This window comes from Falco naumanni, chromosome 7 (assembly GCF_017639655.2).
Source record: "Falco naumanni isolate bFalNau1 chromosome 7, bFalNau1.pat, whole genome shotgun sequence".
NCBI classification, from domain to species: domain Eukaryota; kingdom Metazoa; phylum Chordata; class Aves; order Falconiformes; family Falconidae; genus Falco; species Falco naumanni.
In genome coordinates this window covers 36889866-36908871 of record NC_054060.1, presented here as the reverse complement: position 1 = coordinate 36908871, position 19006 = coordinate 36889866, and the positions used below count along the sequence as shown (strand labels likewise).

The 19006-nt window shown below is 35.6% G+C and overlaps 1 protein-coding gene across 3 annotated transcripts in view; it reads left to right on the top strand.

Annotated features, from left to right (window-relative positions):
* The window catches only part of PPP2R5C (protein phosphatase 2 regulatory subunit B'gamma), an 89011-nt gene extending 73906 nt beyond the window's left edge, over positions 1-15105 (top strand). For all 3 annotated transcript variants that reach the window (XM_040599737.1, XM_040599739.1, XM_040599738.1), the window contains 6 exons: positions 1133-1303; positions 2392-2519; positions 4059-4160; positions 6416-6488; positions 8808-8924; positions 12164-15105. In XM_040599737.1, coding sequence (XP_040455671.1) covers positions 1133-1303; positions 2392-2519; positions 4059-4160; positions 6416-6488; positions 8808-8924; positions 12164-12295 — 723 coding nt within the window. In that variant the 3' untranslated portion in view covers positions 12296-15105. The remainder of the gene's footprint in view (positions 1-1132; positions 1304-2391; positions 2520-4058; positions 4161-6415; positions 6489-8807; positions 8925-12163) is intronic.
* Positions 15106-19006: the final 3901 nt, after the last annotated feature.

Sequence of the window (19006 nt, the reverse complement as noted above, 5' to 3'; positions counted from 1 at the left end):
TGGCTTTTTCATCTTTAATGATGAAAAAAAGCATTTATAAATTTATATGTTCAAGGTTGTATTCATTTCTCATCAAAAATACCTAAATTTAAGATTGAATGCTATGGTAGTAATTTTTAAGTATTTAACATGTTTTAAATGTCATGAAGGAAAATGTCTTCCTATTTGAATACTGTTTGGCACCAAATTGCCACAGATGGAAAACAGTTTTTATGTTTTTTTTTAAAAAAATCTTACACTGTGGTTTTAAAACTGACATCTTTGGGGAAAAAATCATCATCCTTTCATAACAAAAACATTTGTGTCTACTCACATTTTCCTTAAATCAGAATTGCTAACAGCACAAGAATTGTTACTCCTTCAATATAACATTGTGCATTTTTGAAGATTCTTGAATAAATTATGATATAATTGGTAACTCCACTAATAAATATAATGTCTGGATATATTTAACTGCTAGACTAGTATCACTTTTCAGTGTTAAATTCTTCAACGTTATATAGTCAGTAGATGAGATTTTCATGGATCCCAACCCCACTTCTGCCCCCCCATCTTTCGAGCATTCGTGGTTTGCTAGGCAAAAACTGCTTCAGCAAGCTAGGTAAACGATTTAATAATCATGAATAAAGTTAAGGCTGTGAAAATAGTAATATAGTCAATTAAATAAACTCACTGTTTAAGAGCAGCATGCTTAGAATAGTTGGTCACCTGTCGATTTGAGTATTTAGAGCAAATTTCTTTTTATAAATATGATATAAAATTTCTTGAGCTTTGGAGTATGCCTCCAAGAAATTAGAGATTGAAAGCTGTGACCACTGAAATAGCAGATAGTATAGTAGCAAATTTGCACTTTGATCATGTTAAGTTAGATGTCGGGTTATTTTCTGTAGTCTTCTGATTGTTATTTTTGAATATGTCTTTTACGTGTATGACTTTGTTTTCTGAAGAAGTGTTTTTAGACCTATTAGCAGTTATTTCTGTGACAATGAACCATATCTGATCACTGCTGTCACATGGGAAAAGAAATCTGAGTTTTGTGTTCTGTTTAAAATACAGAGTTCTTAATGAGTTACAATTTAATGCAAAGTAAAGTCAAATTATCATGAAGATTATGTTCACTTTGTCTCTACAGGTTGTAATGGCACTGCTGAAATACTGGCCAAAGACTCACAGTCCAAAAGAAGTCATGTTTTTAAATGAACTAGAAGAAATTTTAGATGTTATTGAACCATCTGAATTTGTAAAAGTTATGGAGCCTCTTTTCAGACAGCTAGCCAAATGCGTGTCCAGTCCACACTTTCAGGTCTGTACTTACTGAATGTACGCTAATACGAGGATTTTTATAAAGCAGACTTGTCAATGTTAAAGATATGTTATTACTCACCATGATGAATTGTATTTGTTGCACAAAAAAAAAGTCCTCGATTCTGTGTCAAATGTTAGGGAACCAAATGTTAGCTTCATTGTTTCTTTTAAGAATGCTGTACATGTATCCGTATTGGGTGATTGACTTCAGCGTTATGCTTGACGTAAAAGCTTAAAAGCTTGCTGTTCTCAGAAGTACCTGAACTCTTTTGGTACATAATGTTTCCATTCACTGATGGTAACAGAGTTCTACAAATACTCTTTTCTTTGGGAGAACGTTTTACTTGAATTTCAGCATTCATAGATTACAGTTTGAATCATGTCCCTATCAAAGAAAAATTTTTCCATCTCTCTTTCAGTCAGCTCCATGACTGCCATTTGCACTAGAAAAATTCCAAACCTAGAGTTGAAACTTTTCTTACCTTACTGATGAGGCCACACCTTGAATACTGTGTTCAGTTTTGAGCCCCTCCGTACAAGAGGGACACAGAGGTGCTGGAGCGTGTCCAGGGAAGGGCAACGAGGCTGGTGAAAGACCCAGAGCACAAGTCCTGTGAGGAGCAGCTGAGGAACTGGGGTTGTTTAGCCTGGAGAGGAGGAGGCTCAGGGGGGACCTTATTGCTCTCTACAACTACGTGGAAGGAGGTAGTAGACAGGTGAGGTTTGGTTTCTTCTCCCAGGTAACAAGCAATAGAACAAGAGGAAACAGTGTGAAGTTGGGTCAGGGGGAATTTAGATGGAATATCAGCAAACATTTCTTCACTGAAAGGGTGGTCAAGCACTGACACAGGCTATCCAGGGAAGTGCTGGAATCACTGTTCATGGAAATGTTTAAAAGACACGTAGATACAATGCTTAGGGAAATGGTTTAGTGATGGACTTGACAGTGCTGGGGTAACGGTTGGACTTGATGTAAGGGTCTTTTCCAACCTAAGTGATTCTGATTCTGTATTTGACAAACATTTCAATTATTTGCTCTTTAAGAGATTTTCTGAATAAGTGTTTTCTTTTTTCATGTCATCTTAGGTTGCAGAACGAGCATTATACTACTGGAATAATGAATATATTATGAGTTTAATTAGTGATAATGCAGCAAAGATTTTACCCATCATGTTTCCATCCTTGTACCGGAATTCAAAGACGCATTGGAACAAGTAAGAAACACTTGTACAAATAAAATTCTGCTACTTCACTTATGTCTAGTTTTAGGCTTAAAAGTGGCTCACATCTTTGATTGCTAGTTACAACAATTTGTTGAGCTGTTTATTCTGTGACATTAAAGTTGCTGGGTAAGGAGTGTCAAAATTTGTAGGAAATACTAAGAATTGAAGGAGATAGTTGTTCCTTTTTTCATTAAACAAGCAGCAGTGTTTTAGTGCACCTACTCCATGATTTTTTATTAATATGAAGCAAATTTGGCATTTATCGTAGTTCAGATACTTCTAAAGACTTAACTTTGATTTCTGATCTTTAACCTCTTTGCTGATTTCCTTTTCTTCTGCATTCTAGTGAATATGTTGTAGATAAGGTCATTTTTTTCCTTTCCGTTTTTCCTCCCATTTATTGTTTTCTCTTCTTTCTCCATTGACTGTTTTCACTTTTTTTTCCCCCAATAACTTAGTACTTACGCATGGAAACAGTCCTGGTCAGCTCCTTTCTGTGGCTGTTCCATTGTAAAGTGCCTCTTTGTTTGAGCAGTTGTGCAACTGCTGGGAAAGTGAAAGTATCAACAGTCTAGCACTGGCCATGAATTGAGGACTGATGGGTTGCCCAAGCATGAGTAATCAATCTGCCACTAAACACAGGAAAAGAAATGGAGGTTAAAGTGATTGGTTACTGTCACTGGGTGTAAACAGTAACAAATAATGTACTCTGTAATAAAATTCTGTTTCAGTGGTGCAATTGTACATAGTAAAAGTGGATTGCTGTTGGTGGTTTTGTCTGGCTTTCAAGGCCATGCATTCATTTTATTCTGAGTAGAAGTCATGCTACCCAGTACAGCTGCACTCTTACTTGTAACTCACGCATACGATACGAAGTAATTGTATAACTGATTGCATATTGGTTTTAATGATCAGCAATAGATTAGAGTCTGGAACTGTAAATTATTTTGTAAAAGTTCTTCATAAAGCAGATTAATTTTTCTTTAACTTTTCTGATGCTTTCCACTTCACTTTTCTAACACTTTTCTAGAGTCCTGGCATAATTGTGTTGAAGTGAGTGTTGTTGCTGTGTGACAGTTTTCAGAATGAATGGTCTTTCCTAGGCTCCTTTTAATCACTAACTATTTTTTTTTTTTTTCCTAAATCTGTCAGTTGCCAGTAAGGTACTTATCTCAAGATCTTTAATGTCATCTTGCATTTTCTCTAGTAACCCTAGTTTGGTTAGTGTCAGCTACTAAATTTCAAAACTAGTCCTGTATTGATACACATTAAAAATGAAGTTCAAACATCAAAAGTGTAAGTGACAAGTAGTACTATAGAATAAAAAAACTGCATTCAAATTTGGTAATTTTAGTACTTGTATTAGCCCTTTTGAGGGTAAACTGAAACTTCCACTAACTAGTTTTGTTTCCACTTATTCTGAAATGATGTAATTTTCCAGTTATGTAGGCTATTGGCTACTGTTGACCAGAAAAAATAGATTTCAAAGTTTAAAGTACTCTGAGTTTCAACCAGAAGTTTTACTTATAGGACAATACATGGCTTGATATACAATGCTCTGAAACTCTTCATGGAGATGAACCAAAAACTGTTCGATGACTGCACACAGCAATTTAAAGCAGAAAAACTGAAGTAAGTTTTCATGTCAGTGTGTCTGTCTGTTCTTGAATAATTTGTTCAGAGTGCTTTAGCTCTGAAAAACTACTGTGTCTTTAGTGGGAAGTTGCCCATTGGATTATAGTACAGCAGTCTCAAAATCAACTTGGTGAAACTTCTTGTTATATATGAACTGTAAAATCTCAAGAATAGGACTCTTCGTGTAGTTTTTGACCTAATACTACAGAGGGTCACCAGCTTCCTAAAAATCAATTTTTTTCAGAGGGACACTGCTGATCGTGGAGGCCAGTATAAAAGATTTGCTAAACAGTTTAGTTTACATCCTGTTTATTTTAGCATGCTTTGTTTACCCAGTGTTATTTTCTTTCATGATGTCACTTAGTTCTTCCCAAAACTTTCCCAGTATTTTTCAGCACTGCATTATGTGTTAGCACATATGTGTGTTTTTCTAAAAATTACCCAAAATAAAGTTGTTACTTGATTGTAATACAGGGGCATTTGTACTTCATTTGTTAGAAGAATCCCGCTGAGTTTAGTATATTCTTGCATAGGCCAGTGAACACAGCAGGGATTTGGAATTTTTCTGAATTCCAGATTTTTCTGGTTTGTTCCCAAAAATGCAGATCATAGTCACTTATATTCTGTTCCTCTATTTTTTATAATACTATCATTTTATAGTGTTACAATATTTTTATAAATATAATTTTTTTTAATATTCATATTCTAAATATACTAAAGGGAGATTGAGAAGTCAAAAGTATTAATGACTTGGCTCTCATTTTACAGGCTGGCGAGCATAATTAGAAAGTGGGTACTGAAAATAACCTGGATCTGAATTTAGTTTTAATTTCAAAGTGAACAGGGATTCCTTCAAGTAGTGGTTCAAATTACACACCTGTTTTGAACCAGCATACAGGAAGTAGTACAAATTCTTAATGTAGATGAATTTGTACAAGTTTTGAAGTTCCTTAATATAGTTTAAGTAGAAATGATCTTGTAGTATAATGAATTTTAAATATGTGTGTTTATAGATAACAAAATGTGAACATTGGCTTTTTAAAAAAAGACTATGTAAATTTGTTTTGCCTCATAGCAAGTAAGTAGAATCCCTTTTAAATGGGAAAGCAACCTTCTGTATTTTGGGGATAGGGGGGTGGGCAGCGGCATTTTGAGTGTGAACTAAGGCAGGCAGGGTGCTGAGTGACATAATAAGAAAACAACAAAAAAAAATCCACCACCACACAAGAACTTAAAAGGGGCTGGTTAGAGTTCTTCATTTAATAGAGAGTTGGAGGAAAATTGTGTATTGCTTGAATATAACTTTTTTTTTACATTTGAATCATCTGCTGTATGCAGTGAAGCCTGACAGCTTTTTTAGCACTTTTAAGCTCAAAGCCCTTTGAAATTCTACCACCTTTCAAAGACAGCTGTTCACTCTAGTCTCTACATTAAGTTATTTATCTGTAAGAAAGGAAGGAGAAAACCGCTCGACTTTAACATTTTGTATACATTAGACATAAAGAAACAAACCTTTCCTACTTAAATTTTAAAAAAAAAACCCAACCCCCCCAAAAAAAACCAAGCCAAAAAAAACCCCACCAAAACAAACCAGACCAAACCATCCTGTGTGAACCAACCCCCCCCCCCCCCCCCAAAAAAAAAAAAAAAACCAAAAAAAAACCCAAACCCCCCCCCCACCAAAACAAACCAGACCAAACCATCCTGTGTAATCCCTCTTGGCTTCCCCATTGGTGTCCAATTCAAAATGTCTCTGGGCTCTTTCCTTTAAACTTTACCTGAAGCCATTGGACAGGCAGTAAGAATCTAAGTATCTCTGCCCTTTTTCTATGGTCAGATACTAGTTTCTTATATTTCAATATAGAATTCAAATATTATAAAGTGAAAACACAAACACATTTTCAACGTAGATCAAGACTTCTTTGTTTTAATTTTAATCCCTTTAATAATGTACAGTATTAAAGATAAACTGGTATCAGCTAGTTTGTTGCTTTCATGAGAAAATACGGGTTTTTTCCCTTTTAATGTTGCTTTGTGATCATGGGATATTGATATGATGCAAATTATCCTGTCAACAGTAAGTGATATTTTGGGCAGTAGGCTGAAAGCCATAGCTAAATAATTTATTCTGTTGAATTCTTACCAGAAGAATATATTCATGTTTTTAAAAAGTATACAAGTTGTGATGCAAGATTCACCAAGTTGCTTTTGCCATTTTTGCTTCTAAGTGGTGGGTTGTTTTTTTTTTCCAGAGAGAAGCTAAAATCGAAGGAACGGGAAGAAGCATGGGTTAAAATAGAAAATCTAGCCAAATCAAATCCCCAGGTATTTAGAAAAGATTAACATGTTCCTGTTTAAATACTTTAGTTTTGTTAAGTGTAAGTGGGGAAAACAGGTCTGACTGATCATGGAAATAAAGCAATTTCACTAATTGTATTATGAAAGACATACAATAAAAGTACTTTTAAAATTTGTAACCTTTCTCTTGTGCAAGTAATTATTTTTTAAAAAAAGGTTTTCTGAAAAGTATGATATGAAGTACTTTTTCCTTTTCTTACAATAGGAGATATACTCTATTGCGGTTTGAAAAGTTATTGTGCAAAATTATGGAAAATACAGAGATGCCATAATTGGTTTATCTTGAAAAGCTGTTTTGCAAACAATATATTGCAAAAGAGATCGTTCTGTAAACTGTTGAGTTATGACTGGTTAGTTTTCCTCTGTGTCAAATGGATTAAAGTAATCTTGTATGTTCTTGTCTGCTGCATTTATTCTCATACTTGCATTGGTCCAGTCTTCCGGTGAACCTGCACCTCAGGTTCTTACTAAAAAGGAAAACATCCTGTCAGGCATTACTTGATGTAACTGAAATTTTGATAAAGAAACAAAGGTCCTTTAGACTAGACTATTCATTGTATTTTGAAATTATGGGAGGAGGGGATGGTTTGGCTTGGGTTCCCACCCTCTATTTAATTTGCTTGGCAAATGCTGCCCACTTCCCTTTCTCTCAATTATACTGATTGCTGCTACGGGCAAAAAAACCCCAAGCGTTTCAATTGCTTTGCAGCCAGAATTTTACTATACTGCAGCAAGAAACTTTCTATACTGTAACTTTCCAACATCATCTAGCTGAGTTTAAAGTGTTGGAAGGGGGAGTAATGGTACTCTGTAAACAGAAGTGGAACACTTTATGATCTCAGTGCTCTTTTAAAACAGAAAGTATGGGGTCATCTTTTCTAAGGAGGAGGAATTTTTTTTCTCTTTGGTGGCATTTGTTAGGGAACATTTAGTAAACTACTCAAAATTTGTTAAAGAAAATGGCAATCGACAACAGGTCAGTTTAATTGAAAAAGAATCATTCATACAAGCAGCAATGGACTTTCAGTGACAAAACATTCCTCTGATCAGATAAGCCATACAAAAAAAAAGCCTTGCTTGAAGAGCACTTGATATACACGGTCATTTGCTATCACAAAGTGGTGAACTATTGCGTGGCTGGCTAAATAAGAGGATTGAGTTGTAGCAGTAAAAAACAGTTCTCCAGTGTAAATTTACCCTTTTCTTCCCAAGTAATTTTTTGTAACTGCTTATGTTCTCTGAAACTGGTTAACACAATGTGTGTACAGTATGTTCTGCATAGTATGCTTGAAGAGAGCTAATAATTGGAAGCAATTTAAAATAATTTGAACGCTGAGTGCTTCACTTAATTTGTATAAGGATATAAATGCTTATAGCACTCTTTATAATGGATTTTCAAGGTGTGGTTGTTTTTTTTTCCCCTGGAATTTCTATTAACTTTTAATTTGTCTAATAACTGACAATTCTTGTTGTTCAGAGCTGTTCCTGACTCTGCATGACACAGAAATACATTTTAAGATGTTGGATCATTATAATTACATTAATTAGATCTTTTCTGTCACTTTTTTCTATTTTGTCTCATCTGCATTAAGTTATTGGTACACTCAGATACTAAATTATAAGGAAAAAAGGATGGAAAAAATGTGTGTTTATTTGTAAATGAATTTTGATTTCAAGACCACATACACCTCATCTGAATTAAAATAGAATTCAAAATAGAGATTGCTGTACAGTAAGCTTTAGAGACTACACGGCTGTTTTTACAAGATCATTTTTTTTAATTTCTGAAAGATTTTTATGGCTGTTTTACTTCCTCAAGACAGAAAAGTGTAATATTTTGGTTTTAAATTACTCTAAATGTACATTAACCATATTTGGCCTTTTAACAGTATATTTTCTCTTGCAACACAAAATTACACCAGAAAGTAAAATTACTGTGTTTCAGTTGCTACACTGTTCACAAATTATGACACAATGTATTGATAAGGTTTCAGATAAATGAGTGCCATAGTAGACATTCAGTACTGGCAAAATCTGAATATTTTAAAATTCAGTCTCAGATAATCAAAGCATATTTTATGTATTCTGACTGTATTTTTCAAAAGGACGTTTCTTACAAGTGAAATTTGAGTTCCATTTTTAAATTTATTAATTGGTGCCTGGAAGCATAAGGTATTTGAAGCTAAGCTCAAATGATTAATCATACCATTCAAATGCTCAAATACACGCTTAATATTTAGGTATTACTACTACGAATGATTATTTTAACACTTTGCGTTTTATTAGTACCCAACGTACAGTGACACGAGTTTGCTGAACAGTCCTGTTGCAATGGAAACAGATGGGCCTTTAATTGAAGATTTGCAGATGTTGAAAAAGACAGTGAAAGAAGAGGCTTGTCAGGTAAAGCCGTATGAAGAGTAAAAGGAAAAAAAAAAGTAATTCATAATTTAGAGTATTTTAAATGGCTTAATCATAGACATAAACTTGGGTTGTATTTTCAGCCCTGTAACCATGTATCACAGAGTAATAAACTTAATTAGAGCTGCTACTTTTAAGTGGTACTGTAGCAGCCAGGAATAAAGTGTTATATTTCTGGTGTCTTCTCTTTTGAAATTTATTCTATAGAAACTAATTTTCTTTTCACTTGGAAATAGCTTTTTCTGTCACAGTGGGAACAATGAATATTCTTTAAAGACAGTTAAAAATATGGCTATTATCTACCACATCATGTTCTATTCTCTATATAACAGTTTAGGTTTTTTCATAAGGAAAACTTGTATAAAATATAGTCAAAGTCTAGTAATGACATTTTTGTTTGCTTGTTATTCAGAGCCTTCTTAGTGGCTAAAGCTACTATTTTTTGAAAAAAATGTGTAAAGTGTGCATTTGTCTTGCCCACTCAAGAGTCTTCTTCCTCAGTCTACCCTCTGTCACAGTCCACTACCTGCTACAGGGCAAGGAGTCTTAAGGTCATTCCAGTCTTTTCATCTTTAGCTAATGCTTTGTAATTTTCAGGTGCTTTTTAATTTAACTTCAGTTAAGTGGAACTAGCATCCTGACATTCAAAGTTGAGATTTAAACTTGGAGCTCATGGAAGATAGAGAGGTGCCAGAGAGCACTGCAGTATCACTAAGATGTCTGGTAGCAATATCAATAATATGAATATCTCTAAATCCAGCAATGTTTAAGACCAGAGAAATTATCTGGAGCTGGAAAAACTGGTTGAGATCAAAGATAAAGTCAGTTAATTTGAACCAATGTATCAGACAAGAAATTTGATAAAAATAAGCATATGGTCAACCTAACCTACATTACTTTCTTAAAATTCCAGGGTCATCATTCCGCAAGATTATATTTTATTTATTACTTGTTCTATGGCATTTTGGATGAAGGTCGAAATCAAAAGAAATTCTGGAATGCCACCAAGATATGCTCAGTGATTGCTGTTTTTTAAACACTTATCTCTGGAATGGAACCCTGTGCATTACACACAAATCTTGGTGGCTGAATTACACCCTGTCCAGGGCAATGAATGAGGGTAGCGTTCCCCTGAACGGGAACGCTGGTTAGAGCTGGTCAGTGAGGAGTACTGGGTTTATTGAAGTTTCTAAACCTCTGCCTTTCTTCAAACTTTGGGTTGCTTAGCCAGGCCCAGGTAAATGGGGAGAGTTGCCTCCTTTCACTAGCTCCAGAACCTAGAACCAGTTCCTAGTGGATAAAGGTACAAGATAATTGATACTTGATACATACGAGATAATTGGCAGAAAAGCATACTGCTTAATCTTAAAGTTGTGTTGATGGTGGTGTCCATCTCTTACTATGCTATTTTCTAGCACATAACCATTTTCTCAAGACTTAGGAGACTTTGGTTCACTCTCCATCCTGGCCAGAGAGAAATAAAACTAATACCTCCCAACTCTGAGTGCTCTAACATCAGTTCCAGAAGAAGAGCAGCCGAAGTATGACTATATACTAGTATTTGGGGCGGGCAGTTAAGAAAAAAGTTCCCAGTCCAAGCTGCTGCAAGTGTTTGGGGATTTCAGCCAGTATCACACAGTGCAAACAGTAATGGCAACCCAAACTAAAACCAAGGAGCCTACCGAGGTCTGACCTTCTTTTCTACACAGAATTCAAGAGCTATGGTGTTGGGGCTATATATAGCTTATTTGATAGTGTTCCAGCTGGAAAACGAGTGCATCGCACTCCTATGGATTAACTTGATTTCTGCCACCCCTCCCCAGTTTTTAGATAGGGGTGGGGATTAAAAAATTGTGCTAATGGAAAATTAACAAATTGTAAACTAAATAAAATTCTGCAACTTGTGTTGGAACTGTTCAAGCATTCCTTAGCTATCTCTCCCAAGTGCATGCTTTCCCACTTCTCCTTGCTAAAAAAGTATGCAAGAAGTGAGATTTTTAGAAGGATTATAAGGCTGTTTTTCAAAGATAGAGATCCTGTCCTAGCAGAGCTTATAGATTGCTTTGAAGCAGGAATTCTTATTAGAAAAACATACAGAAATCTGTGAGAAGTATAAAGCTTGCAAGGAGATGGATAAATCTGGGTCACAAGGCAGGAAAAGGATTGATTGATTATGTATTAAGGTATTGCAGAAGGAAAGCTAGGTAGCATTCTTGCATCAGTCTTTGAGTGGATGCTGGAGAGACAGTTATATATCCCTTGCTAAGTACCATCGAAAATTGATGGTAAAAGAAGAGGTCTTACAGTTAGCGGTTTGAGAAAAAAAAAAAAAAAAAAAAAAAGCCAAATCAAAAGGACAGCTTATTTTCTTTTTAAATAAAACTTCAGAAGTGAACTATGTCAAGTTATCTATAGTTTCAGTGAAAACTCTGGTTTATCCCAGAGGTTAGCGATGTAGCAGGGTGTTCATACTGGAGAGGTGGTGGAATGACTGAGGAAAGTAGACCAGGAATTTTTTTCTGAACCAGACTATGTGAGTGATTATAGTGAATAGTCTTTGCTACAATAAAATTTGACCACCATAACTTGCTAACTTTTTGAACATACTTGTAAATCAATGGCTAAGTAAAAGCCAATGAATTTTTCTAAGGACTTTTTTATAGAAGAACATGAATAAACATAATTAACAGGCAAATTACAGTAGGTGAGACAGACATGGGAACTATATAAAAACACCCTTATGTAGTTAGTTCAGAGGTACTTTGATAGGAATACAGTCTTTTTTTGAGAGGGCATTGATAAAAATAACAGCAGAACCTTGAATTTTCAGGTATGTGACTCATGCAGGTAATTAGAAGCACAGAGAAACTTTAAAATCATTTCTCTTGCATGTAGAGACATACGAAATGAAAAATAAGTGAGAAGATAGAAGATAATTTTATTTTTAAAAATCGTATCAAGTGATAATCGTGATAGTAATGTCATGATGGCTAATAGCTTAGAAATTCTTAGTTGTTTCTAACTTTTCCTCTTAGCAAAAAAAATGGTTTCCAGACTTGAACTGGGTAGCTGGTGGGTTAAAAAGAAGAGAAATTATAAACTTTTTCCCCATAGGTTTTTAATTTCGTTTCCCATAAGTGAACATACTGATGTGCAAGAAGTATTTTTAAGTAATTGTTTATTAATTAATATTTTTGGCCAACTTTGTTCTATTATTTCAGGCACAGAAAGATCAGAAAAAAGATCGTCCTCTTGTGCGACGCAAGTCAGAACTGCCTCAGGATATCTATACCATGAAAGCCTTGGAATCACATTGCAGAGCTGATGAATTAATATCACATGACGGGCAATAAACTATTGCAGTGAAATATTATTTTGGAGGAACAGTTTTTTGGTGGGTTTTTTGTTTGGTTTTTTTTTTCTGGACTCAGTTCTACAGTAGAACTTACTTTTTTGTGCCATACCAATCAGTTACCACAAAGTCAAAGCTTTCTTCAACCCAGTTCTGTAGGCAATAACTTAATAGAGTATGCAGCTCAAGATTAGTAGTTCAAACAATGGTAAATTACCTAATTCCATATGCAGAATATTGGGTTGACTATAATCAAGTGGACACAATTTCCTGGAGGTGTTATCATAGTACCAGCTGGCTGATAACATGCAGGTTTCATAGTCATATTTGAGAAAAGCATTTTGTGAACTCTTTCCATCTAAATAAATGAGTGACCAATAGTTGGTACTAATGATAAATGTGTGTTTTCAAAAGTAAAAGTATTTAAAATTTAAATATTAAACTTTTTCTAAGATTTCTCAACTTTACAGTTGTTTCCACATTATTGCTCTCTTGTAATATACCAGCAGTTTTGAAAATACAGTTATTCTTTCGTATTACAGAACATGGCTTACAACCTGGTAACTTTCATGACAATCCTTAATCATCATTCCTTTCTAAGAATTCTGTAAATTTATTTCTCCTTTACTTAGGATAAAGATACATGTCTATATATACCATGTCCTAATACTTTATGTATATTTAAAGCCATATTTTCCAGTCTTTAGTGTATAATACAGCACCAGTATTCCAGATACAAACTGGTAGAAGAATTTTTCCTAAAATAAAAATTTGTTTACTATGACTGGGAATAGACTGAATATAAAACTTCATTTTCAGTTTTTTCAAGTCAGTAAAATAATCTTTCACTGTTTTCTCCCTTATCTGAGCTTTTAATACTCAGCATTTTTCTTGGGCTCTAGGAGTTCAATATTCTGTGGCAGATATTACGCGTGATTTCAGTTGCATCAGTTTTTATCTGAGAAATGAACATAACCTTTCAGGAAAGACAACATCACAAGCTTATTAAAATAGGAAAAAGAACAGATCCTTGAATTCCATTCTGCTTCTTTTGAAATGAGTCTAAGAGCTGAGGAGATAGTGACCATAATTTTACCGTGAAAATATTTTTTGTTGTTGTTGTAAAGAGCACATGTGCTGCAAATACACCTCACAAGTGAACTGAAAATGCATCTGAGTTGCTGAATATCTTCAAATGCTGCTATATATTCCACAAGATTACTTGCATGTAATGAGCTTTTTGTTGTAGATGGAAAAGCACGGGAGGAAAATCTCTTTTCAAATATAGTGCTTTGTCTTCAATATTTGATTTCTCTCAGGGTGGCCAGTATTTTGACTTACTTATCCTGCTTACAAGCTGTTTGAAATGTGTTCTGCTATTCTAAATGGGTGATTAGTTTCTTTCGTCTCTGGCAGTAACATGATATAACTTAATGTTTAATGTCTTGATGCATAAAAGAGATAAAAATGTGGCTTCTTTAAAAATAGTTTTGTTTTACTTTTTAAGGAAGTAAAACGTCTCCTGCATCCATTAAAAAAAAAATGGCGCAAAGCAGACATTCGTAGTAACCTTGTGCAGATGTAGTGCCTGCTGTTTGTTGGTTGCATTTAACATTCAATTTCTGATACTGTTAACGTTGTCTGTTGGAAGAAAATTGTGGGTGGTGAATATTGGCTTACAACAACTAAATTTAAAGACCAACCCAACCTTTAAGTGGAACGTCCACTGTGTCTGAAAATATTTCCTGTAAAACTTGAAAAAGAATATGCTTTACCATTAGGATAAACTATATTAAAACAGTTTAAAGATGCCTTCTCCTTTTGAGGGAAAAAGGGTGCTTTTTTAATTGTGTAAAGCAATGTCTATGTATTTTGATATACCATTGTTTGAACTTCCATCTTTAGCTGGTAGATTATCAGTTACCTTTGATTTTGGGTGTTCAGTATGTTTGTGCAAGAGGTTGCTGAAAGGAATTATGTTACCCAAGGAAAAAAAAGAACTGTATATCAATGTTTGATTGATTGTGTGATGCTCAACGTATAAGAACATCTTTCCCTGTCTAGATTTTATTTCTGTTCTTTATTGAAGATAAACATTCACCAAAAAGGGAAATATTGCAGTATTTTTTAAAGGCTTAAAGTTCACCATAAAGTCATCTTTGAAGTTTTGGGCAACTGAACATTTGCTTAGGCAATATTCCAAAATCTTTCACCACTAATGGTTTAGCATGTTTATTGTCAATATTTATATACTACTTATAATCCTGTACTAAACCATTCTAAAACTAATACATCCAAAATAAAAAGAAAAATTAAAGAATTTTGGTGACTGTTGTTCTTCATAAAGTTCTGTCTGACACCTTCCCCTGTTTTCCAAAATTACACCTGTATATCAGGAATGTCAAAAGTAATATTACAAGTGTCTTTTTAGTGTGGCTTTAGTATGGCTTCATTTTAATATTGTACATACATTGTACCTTGTTTTATGGTAATAAGTAATAAAAATGTAGACTTCATATTTTGTACAGAATTGTCCTATGTACAGAATAAAAAGTTCCTAGAAACAGCAAAAATAGGTAAGTGGCACAATTATTTTTCATTAGACAATATCTGTAACATTATGCGTTAGTGGAATGTTAAGTTCAAATGTACCTACATATTTTTTAACATTTTGTAATTCAATTTTTTGTTCTGGCATTGTTTCTGAAGAACTTCATACACCTGCCATTTAATATGCTTTTATCTAATTTTAAGACTTTAGAAAAAAAAAATGGTGTATTATATGGACAAATAAAGAACATGTGAATTTTACTTGCTCATCATGAAACTAAATTTAGCACAGGGCATTTGGGGGTGTGTTCAGATTGCCATTGTTGGCAGAATCCTCTGTACAAATTACAATAATACCATAAATTTCACAAAAGCAAAAAAAATAGAAAGGCCATTAGTAAAAAAAGCAGGAATAATGGATATTCAGTAAAAAAGCAGAACATTTTTAGAACAAGTGTCAGTACCGCAAGGAATCTGATAAATCTCCAATCTACAAATATGAAAGGCGCACCTTTCATACCATAATATTTTCCCCTGTAACACTTCTATATTGTCAGGCTTCAAGCAAAGTAGCCATAAAATCAAGGATTATAGTGTGGTAGGTGATGGTATGCGGTCAGGTGGCAAGGGTGTAGGAAAAAAAGTCTTCAGTAGGAATTGTCAGCCTTCTGGAATCCATTAAAGTCTTCAAACAGACTGAGGAAATTAACTCACATAAAGCTGAGTTTCAGTAAGTGGTGGGTTTTGGTGCGGGGGGGGGTGGTGGGTGGGTGATGGGGGGGGGTTGGAGTGCGGTTGTAAGCCTGTGGTCAGTATCTGACTAGTGATGAGTTAGAAATGTAAGATTTGAGGTATAAATCAAGCCTTTGCATGCTGAAAGAAATAGTTTTCTACATGAGCTCAGAAGTAAACTCATCACATGAGCTCCTAAGCTGAATTGTGAATCAAAAACTAGATATTGGAACAACTGAGGGTTCAGTCATACAGTTTACAAAATCGGGGTCAAATGCCTCTCAAAATACGATGATTTAAAGTACTGACAGTAGTGATATTTTTCTACATAATCCCTTGCAGAGTTGCAAGCATGTTCAGGAAGTGAACTTTAATCCTTTCTTTTTAAGGTTATTAAGCTCAGGAGCTTTGACCAGCAACTTTTTTTGACATTGCTTGCTTGATTTGGCTTTTTCTAAGTGGAAAGGAAAGCGCTAGTGTAGCACAAGTATGCTTGTGTTTGGAGGTTTGTTGGTGTGCTGTATGGAAACTACTTTAGTACAAGTGTACGTAAAGGGGAGAGCTATGATTCCAGGTTATTCCGAGCATTGTTCTGGATGCCATTATGGACCACCCACCTAAAAGTGGAGCATTTCTGCTTCTTGAGTCTTGTCCTTACTGTGCACAACGATTGTGGAGACTCTGACTGCATGTAGCTAATTAAGAAATTGCCATTCTGATTATTATATCACCATCTCTCTGGATTATGGTTTCTTTTATATGGTGAGACTTGGCTTGGGCTGTCTTTACCTTATGAAATAAAACTTTGATGTAGTTAAAAATTTTGTATGAAAAATTTCCCAAGGGAAGGTCTACTGTGGAGCTAAAGAAGATAATACATTATTCCTTCCTCACATAATTGAAGAGCAGCATGACTGCAGCTGGCTTTCTCAGAACCCAGTCATACTGGGACTGCATTCGCTCCCGCACGGGTGGAGGACTGCACACACAAAACATGAAGTTTCATAAGCATCAGCCCTGTGGTGTTGAGAGAGGGCCTCCACTGTTCTGAGAAGGGTATTCACAATTGCCCCAAGCTATTTTAGGCTTTTTTGTGATCCAAAGGACCACAGTAAGGTGGTTCATGCAAGTGTAAAACCCTTGCCATAGTAATTTCTCTAGTACTCTGGCTGCAGAATTAGAGATGCAAGAGGATTAAAGATGGGAAAACAAGTGATTTGCTCTGATTTTTACTTGTTTGTGTTATTTGCTTTGGTTTTGGTCTCAAATACTTGCAAATCATTGTTAAATATAGGAAAAAGACGATCTTTTTTTCTGTTTGTTTTTTAATGAAGTTGTTTCTTTTATAACTTATGCAAGAGGTTTTCTGTCTACATATGTTGTGTGGCATCTGCAGGAGCAAATCTTTTCTGTCTTGACAAGTGCTAGTTCTTACTCTGATTCGCTGAAGTACTCATTTTTAGTTAAATTATAGGGGAAATGTGTCATACCGGCAATCTTGTCTTTTGGATGGCTGATTTCAGTGGCTTCTCACATACTTATGAGAAGGGCCAGGTCCTCTGTGTATCCAAAAAAAGGACATTCATAGTTAACTAGAGGTAGATCAAGGCAAATGATTTTTCACTGTGATTGAGCAAGCTAATAAAGCCTTTTCTCTCCATAGTCTTCAACTGAACATGAGAACTGCAAAAAGCTAGTCTGTCTTGTCTTTGCTTTGATTTCCTTTAACTTAATTTACATCTTCCCCTCCCTTTGGCTCAGTAGGTGAGGTGGAAGTGGTTAAAGGAATACAGTGTCTTATCTACATTGGCTTTTAGTTGCAGGTAGCCTAGCATTTAAACATCAGAATCCTAGACGTACTCTTTATACCATAGTGTATTGTTGCACATGGAATATTTCTGTTTTTAAAACCTACAGTAACATGAGAGTTGGGGGTTTGTGACCTTACTTTCTCTGCAATTCAGCAGCAGTGGTATAGAAATAATTACTTGAATTCATATTTGCTCTCTCTTCTGCTTTCTTCTCCTTACTTTCCTTGCTCATAGTTTTTTTCCTGGCAGCCATTTTACAGTAATAAATGCTGTATCTTGCTTTGTAAGCTACGCAGATTCTGTGACACTTTGGTGCAGCAGATGACAGCTGTTCAGAAGGATGAGCATGCTAGCCCATGGAACCACAGCTTGAGCTAACCTCCTAAGAGAATCTGAGTTACACTCAAGGCACATCTAGGTTGCTTAAGAGCATTATCAGTGCTTTTAATGAGCATCCTGAAGGCTAGGGTGTTCATTTAACCTGTGGGGTTTGGGGTGCTTGGCCTATACAGACACACTGCATGGATGTAAGTAGATAATTCTCCCTCCATTGGAAAGCAGTCGGGCAGGACCAGGTATGGGGTAGCCTTCGTGGAATTCAGACAGCCTAGCAAAGGTAGCGCTTTTGTTTTTTTCATATGAAATGTAATCCTAAAATACAACTTGCGTGTAGAAGAATGATAGTGTGTGAGCAAACTACACTTCGGGGAAAAAATAGGTGAGGGTTGTATTAAACACTGCCTCAGTAACTATATTCTGTATATATAATAGAGGAGTATCTACCACTATTTTTCTTCATTAAAAAAAAATAATTTGCCTTTCCAACAAGGCTAGGATGGGAGTGAAATGGTTTTGATCAGTTTTCTATGAAGAATCTTGATCAGTTCTGGTGCTTGTGGTTGAACTTGGTTGCTGAACAGACAAGGTTTGAGATTTGTATCACTTAAGAAATCAGTGTGTTTTTCAAAGTTAAACCAGACTCCTAAACCCCTTAGGAGCCTGCTTAAGCATAAGCATGCTTTTTTCCTGGTAGAAACAGAGGGGCTGGGCTATATGGCTGGGCTTTCTGGATTCCTGGTATTGTAGCTGGACAAACACGCTTCACTGCCAAGTTACGTGTGTGTAGTGGCTTACACGTCAGGGCTTCCTTGTCAGGCAGGGTGTCCTACCCCAGCATCCTTGCGTCTTGTGCAGCGCATCTCTGAACAGACCCTGGGCCTGAGGGTCTCTGTGCGTTTGCCTGCGTATCCATCTGAGGAAATGGATGTGGGCTTCAGAGGCAGTTCTGTATGGTTCGGTTGCTTGTTTTTATTTTTAGGGAGACAACTCCTTTTCCACTTTCATATGAACAAAACCTGGAGTTTTCAGTCTGTGGGTCACCTTAGCAGCAGCAGGGTACTTCTTGGGAGTCAGTGGAGTTGCTCTGGAACTTCCCTGCCGCCTCCCCTCTCCCAGAAACATCCAAATACCAGCCAGGACCAGGGGGAGGGAGGGGACCAGCGTGGCCAAGGGGGAACAGTCTCTCCATCTCAGCAGCAGTGAGATAAACCGAGAGCTGAGATCAAACGCATACACTGGGATACAGCAGGCACATATGCGGCATCTATGAAAGATCTAAA